At 42.4% G+C, this 5,914-nt stretch overlaps 1 protein-coding gene across 1 annotated transcript in view; it reads right to left on the bottom strand.

Moving 5' to 3' along the window:
• Nucleotides 1-5,676, bottom strand: part of PSMA1 (proteasome 20S subunit alpha 1) — a 13,969-nt gene extending 8,293 nt beyond the window's left edge. The window contains exons 1-2 of the mRNA XM_034770142.1: nucleotides 5,521-5,676; nucleotides 2,992-3,036 (exon numbers count right to left, since the gene is read on the bottom strand). Of these exons, the coding sequence (XP_034626033.1) occupies nucleotides 2,992-3,036; nucleotides 5,521-5,523 (48 nt within the window). The 5' untranslated portion in view covers nucleotides 5,524-5,676. The remainder of the gene's footprint in view (nucleotides 1-2,991; nucleotides 3,037-5,520) is intronic.
• Between the last annotated feature and the right edge of the window lie 238 nt (nucleotides 5,677-5,914).

Raw genomic sequence — 5,914 nt, 5'->3', positions numbered from 1 at the left:
CCCCCCCCCCGAACCTCCCTGCCGCTTCTCTGACCCCCGGCCCCCTTACTGTGCTGCAGAGCAGCGCGCTCGGAAGCGGGGGAGGGGAGCAGGGTCGGCGCTCCAGACTGCCGGAGGCCGAGGCGAATGGCCAGCCGGCGATCTGCGAATGCAGGGAGGGGGAGGGAGGGAGAGAGAGGAGGGGACTGGTCTCAAGTTTCAGGGGAGAGGAGGGGTAAGTGAAGGAAGGGCTCTGGCTGCCGGAGCCCGTGCGAGTGGCACGATCCAGCCGGCTGCCCTGTAAACCGCGCACGCTCTGCATGGGGGGGAAGTCCGGACATTGATAAATTCCCCCCGGACGCTATTTTTAACTCAAAAAAGCCGGACATGTCCGGGGGAAGCCGGATGAATGGTAACCCTACTTATGTCTCACCCCACATAATGTTTGTATATCACTAACAAGTACCATATCTGATTAACAGCAATTACTTGGCTGTTCCTCCTAAAACACTGGTGCCTGGGGGCATATTAAATCCCAAATATTTCAGCATTTCACATGCAGCTTCAAACCATGTTTGCTGCAGTTTTTATATGGCTTAGTATATGTGGCATAAACACAAGGGCATATCAAGTTTAAGATTTCTTCTGTGGATAGTTAAGTTACAACACAGCAGCAGGGTTTTATATCAGACAAACAAGATAGGAATTGAGTAGGCCTTTGGCAAACATAGGAGTATAGCACTCACATATTATGGTAATAGGCAACCTTACAGAAGACACAGTGTAGTAACATAACACCTTTAATTCAAGGATCTCAACACCATAGCTTGAAAATTTTACCAGACACGTACCAGTCTGCAGTCAATACTACAGAATAGGGAAGGCTCAAGGGCAAACTTGTAAGATTGTAACTGTGGCAGTCTGGCTTCTTGACACTACCAATTTCACTTGCCTCAAGAAAACACAATACCCAACTGGTTAGCTGCTTTGAAATGAGATCTGTCACTCATAACAGGGCACATGATCTCATAGTAAAGATCTGTGAAGGCAAATCTAGGCCTCACGATTTTGAAATAAACTTGAAACCCCAATAAAAAGTAAAACAGACAACCCTGCATTGCTTTATGCTCAGTTCAAGTTTTCAAGATTTTCACAAGAGGCTAGAAACCATTATTAGTTGAAATTTTATTTTCCGGAATTTGTATGAGACGAAAATCCTCACTAATAATAATTGCTGTGCAGAAACAGTAATTTTTACACTTTACACTAACATTAATAAACTTTAAAAATAGCATACATCTCTGATTTTGCTAAAATCTAGAAGTGAGTCGGTTTTCAGATCTCAAAATTTCTGTAATTTGCTACAGTATCTGAAAAAAGATTGGACTCGCAAAAAACTATGCAAAGGGACCTCTTTAAAATTCTTAAACTAGTTATGAGGTTTGCTTATTAGTTTTCAGAAGATTCATTCTGCACTCAAACACTAACCTCTGTAAGTTTAGAAAAGGTACAATATATTATTCATATCAAAAGGTTTAATTCCTGCTACATGTAACTCTCAATGCAACCTTAACTTAGAGCCACTATGAGGCCTCCATAATTACACATTGTATGTTACAGCAGATACCAGGTAAATACATAGAAAATTAATAAGACACTGTAACTACAGAATGTTAGTGCATCACAGAGACAACTTATCCTTTTATAATTCAATTCTTCAATTCTTTGCATTTTCCCACTCTCCATTTTATGTTTGCAAATATCTCATTAAATATATTAATCAGAATGGATAGAAATCAATTTTTTTTTAAATCTGATTTTTTTATTTTAAATCAGGGTTGTTGGTTTTTTTGATAGTTTTTTCCTCAAAAAGCATTCAATCTAAATATAGTTTTAATTAAGATACATTATAACTCAAAGATATCTCATGGAATAGGGATTATACATTCTAATTCTATAGTATGAGACAATATAAGAAAAGTTTTGTAAATAAATTCCAATAGTTCATGGATTAGGGACCTAATCATATGGGGGTTCAGGGGCTTCTGTATATAAAGATTAACCTAAATAATCTATCTACCCAACGGGATTCACTATGCAGTCTAGAAGATACCATCAGAGATGCTTAGTTTTACAGTTCTCAAACAGAATTTGTGTCTCCAGAGATAACATGCTTGTTAACAGCAAAAATGTTTTAAAATAAATTAAAAAAATATAGAGAGAAGAAATAACAGACCTCAATCCTATTGTCCCTCTGCAGATTTGTGTACATAGCGTCAATCCCTTACCTCTCTCTAAACTTGCAAAGTTTCAAAAAGTTCAATGAACAGAAGATTGTTGGGGGCAGAATAGATCTGGACAAGGAGAAGAAGTCTGGAGATAAATGTGAGAAGGGAGGGACAGGCAGTAGAAACAAAAGTGAAACTGTTTGAGCAGCATATTCCAGAATGCACTTTTATGCAGAAATCCATGATTAAATCGAGCCTTCCTGACTAGTGATTTAAATCAATTTGATTTAAATCAAATCCACCCTGATATTAGTTGATAACATTGCTTGTGTACACCTATTATATAATTGAAAGTTTGTACATTTCACATTACAAAAGCAATATGAAGTGTTGGATGACTGCCTCTCAGCAATACTCCAACATTAGAGTTTAAAAAGAACTAAACACACTCCTGCAGAACATATCTAGTATATAGTTATATATCTTCTGTACATAAGCAAAACACTGGTTAATGAAATTATTGTAAAGTTCAACTATAAAAACCAAAATCACAAAATTCATCCTCAAAACTGCATATTTAACAGTTCCCTGGTGTGTTAGGCACATAGCATTATTCGTACTATGCTTTAAAACATTCAAAGGTTGCTTTATGGAGCAGCATTAGCAGCATCATACTCCTTGAGCTACCAGAACAGGACATCCACTGCCTTCATGCCACTACCATAATAGTGAAAAAAGGGAAAAGGAAAAATGGAAAGCAAGTAACACGATTATATTCTTTTACCTGAGGGCTCCAGACAGTGACATCATTGTCATACTGGTTGCGAAACTGTGAACAAAACCAACTCATTAGTATGAAAAGAATATGCAGCAGGGAAAAGAAAGCCTTTGAGCTTTCAATTATATTAATTTTCTTTGCTTAATACAACATACACAATTTCTCCAGTCTAAAACAAGAGCTTGACCACAATATATTTTTCTGCACATTTACCATTATTTAGTAAATACAACATTACTGTATCAGCATAATACTTACAGTGCTCTGAATTACTTTAACACAAAATGACACCTCAAAACATTTTCCGCACAAGACACACAGTCTACATTTAACTTGCATTGTGACCATATATCATATCTACAGTACCTTGGCTACAAGAAATTAGGAGACAATTGCTTTTTAAAGATATTTAACCCAAAAGGCATCACCAGCCTCTTAACACATTGATGTGTCTGTATCCGAGCAGCAAACAGCAGCAATTGTAACTGGGTATCTGGATATAGCTAGTTTGGGGGCAGTGGAAAGCTTCACTGCACTATAATCCCCAGAGAAACATGCAGAAATTCCTATTAATTTCCTGCATGTGTTAATGATAATCCTGTCTGCATTAACTAACACCAATTCCAGATTGTCTACAGATTTTTTTGGGTGGGAAGCCAGAGTGTTCAAGCATGGACAGCCAATCAATGATAACAAAGCTCTCTTAGGAGCCATGTTACTGGTGAGGAATGCCAAGCTGCAGCAAAAAGAAAACTGTCTAGTTTTCACTGCTAGTATTCATTACACAGTGGACAACTGTAAACCTGACAAGAATCAGGTCAATTTCATTCTGCTGTTGCTTGAAAAAGTAGTACCCAGGATAATAGCTCCAGGGTCTAACTGTGGAGAGGAGAAATATTTACACAGAGTCTGGGGAAGAGTTGAATAAAAAGATGTCCCCCTTCACCTCCCATCCGCCAGAAAGTTGCAGAGGTTGAAGTAGCAGACACAACCTTAGGGCAGCAACAGGAGGCTGAGGAAGGTAAGTGGAGTCCTCACTCACCCTAGCTTCAGACAGGTGGCAAGGAACAGGGAGATGTGAGGTAACAAAAAATACTTTTCTACAAATCTAAAGGAGAAAGGGCTTCACCTTTATCTTGACACCAAGGTCTTATCTATACTCCATAAATTTATTGTGCTATGAACTTTGTAGGTCCTCTGTAGACTTAGGCCCCTTTCCTGCAATAAGCACCCTACACACAGAATCCTGTGGATAGTCTCAGCAAAATCAAAGGATTACTGTGCAATGCAGGCACATGGACCCATTAACCCAACAGTTCATTGTTCCTAAACTAAAGCCCCAGTTTAGCAAGGTATCTAAGCATTTGTAACTTTAAGTAAGTAATGGAGCTACTCACATGCTGAGTTAAGCACATGCTTAGGTACCTTGCTGAATTATTCATGGCTCAAAACTCCAATCCTGCAATTGTTTAATTTTCTGTTCTCTGATTTTTGTTTACTGAAAAATAAGTGTTTGTTTTTCCTCACAGGAAGTTAGTTAACTAATGATTTCAAAATGCACTGAAATAAAGGGTTTGTTTGCATTTGAAACAATTGTAAAAAAATTATACAACAACTACAAGTATGTAATTTCCTTATAATGGCATCTTGTACATAGCTACCATAGGGAGTGACCTGAAAGGGCACCAAAAAGATACCATTGACATGGCATAAAGCATAATAAACTCTTGGATTTACATGATAACTCACACCAGTAGTCAGGTACATAACATTACTCACAAGTGCAAGTATCTGGGCCTATTTTTTATGTTTATATACAGTGACTTGTAAAATATTCTCTTATTGCATATTAAAGCATATCTAAAGTATACAGGGTTTGATTTTATGTTATCTGTTATTCCACTCTTCTTTTTGAAATTAGAAATTAAAAGCTACTATAATAAAACTTGGCTCATATGGAATGGAATCAGATGGGGAAACCTATATACAGGTTTGGCTTGTGTAAGCTGAGAACATGGGAGGGTTATATATAGGGGACTGCGGGTAGGCCTGTGTGTGGAGAGAAGGGGGTTACGCTGGGCGGGTGGGGGGTGTTGGTCTGTCTCTGAATGGAGATGAGGTTGCTGTGGACAGACGATCTATGTGAAGCAGGGAGGTCAGACTGTAGGGAAGGGGGTTGCTGGGGGGGAGGGGGGTGTCAGTCGCTCTAGGAGAAGGGGATGCTCTCTGGTGGGGCAGGTCGGTCTCTGAACGGAGGGAGATCGCTCTGTAAAGAGCGGGGGCGGGTTTCGGGGAGAGCGGAGGAAGCCCCAGGACACGCTACGGGCGAAGCCAGGCCAGCCTGTCCCCGCCGGTTGCCGGAGCTGCGCGCGGACATCCCCCGGCCTGGCCCGGCCGCACATGGGAAGCGCTGACTCACGGCCCCTCCCACATCCCGCCACCAGTTCGGCCCGGGCTCAGCAGCGCGGCAGCGGCCCAGGGCCCAACAGAAGCCCGTTCCCTGAGCCCAGCCCGCCCTAGCGACCCCTTCCTCACCATCTTCCTTCCCCAACTCCGACGCGAGCTTCTGAGCGGCGAGCAGCTCAGCGAGCGATAAGTCTAGGCTGAGAGACTAGAACTTCCGCCCTCTCCCCAGAGAAGAGCAGCCGCTCCAGATTCATCGATCGAAGGGCGGATGTGGCTGTGCCGTCTCCCCCCCCGCCCCGAGAGAGGCTCCAGCAGGGGCCCTGTGGAGCCGGAACACGCTGCTGCCTAAGCGGACAGCGCGTGCGCAGTGCTTAGCTGGGGGCCCCTGCCCGGACTGGGCGGGGAGAGACGCCAGCAAAGCCCGCCTGAGCTGCGGGCCGGCTTCTGGAAGGAGGAGGGGACAGAAGCCCGCTGCTCTCCCCCCTAAGGGCAGGTGCTGTGTCCCTGGCCCAGGGCAGACCCG

Source organism: Trachemys scripta, chromosome 4, assembly GCF_013100865.1.
Source record: "Trachemys scripta elegans isolate TJP31775 chromosome 4, CAS_Tse_1.0, whole genome shotgun sequence".
Lineage (NCBI taxonomy): Eukaryota > Metazoa > Chordata > Testudines > Emydidae > Trachemys > Trachemys scripta.
Note: the sequence above shows the minus strand (reverse complement) of the source record. Positions and strands in the feature narration are given on the sequence as shown.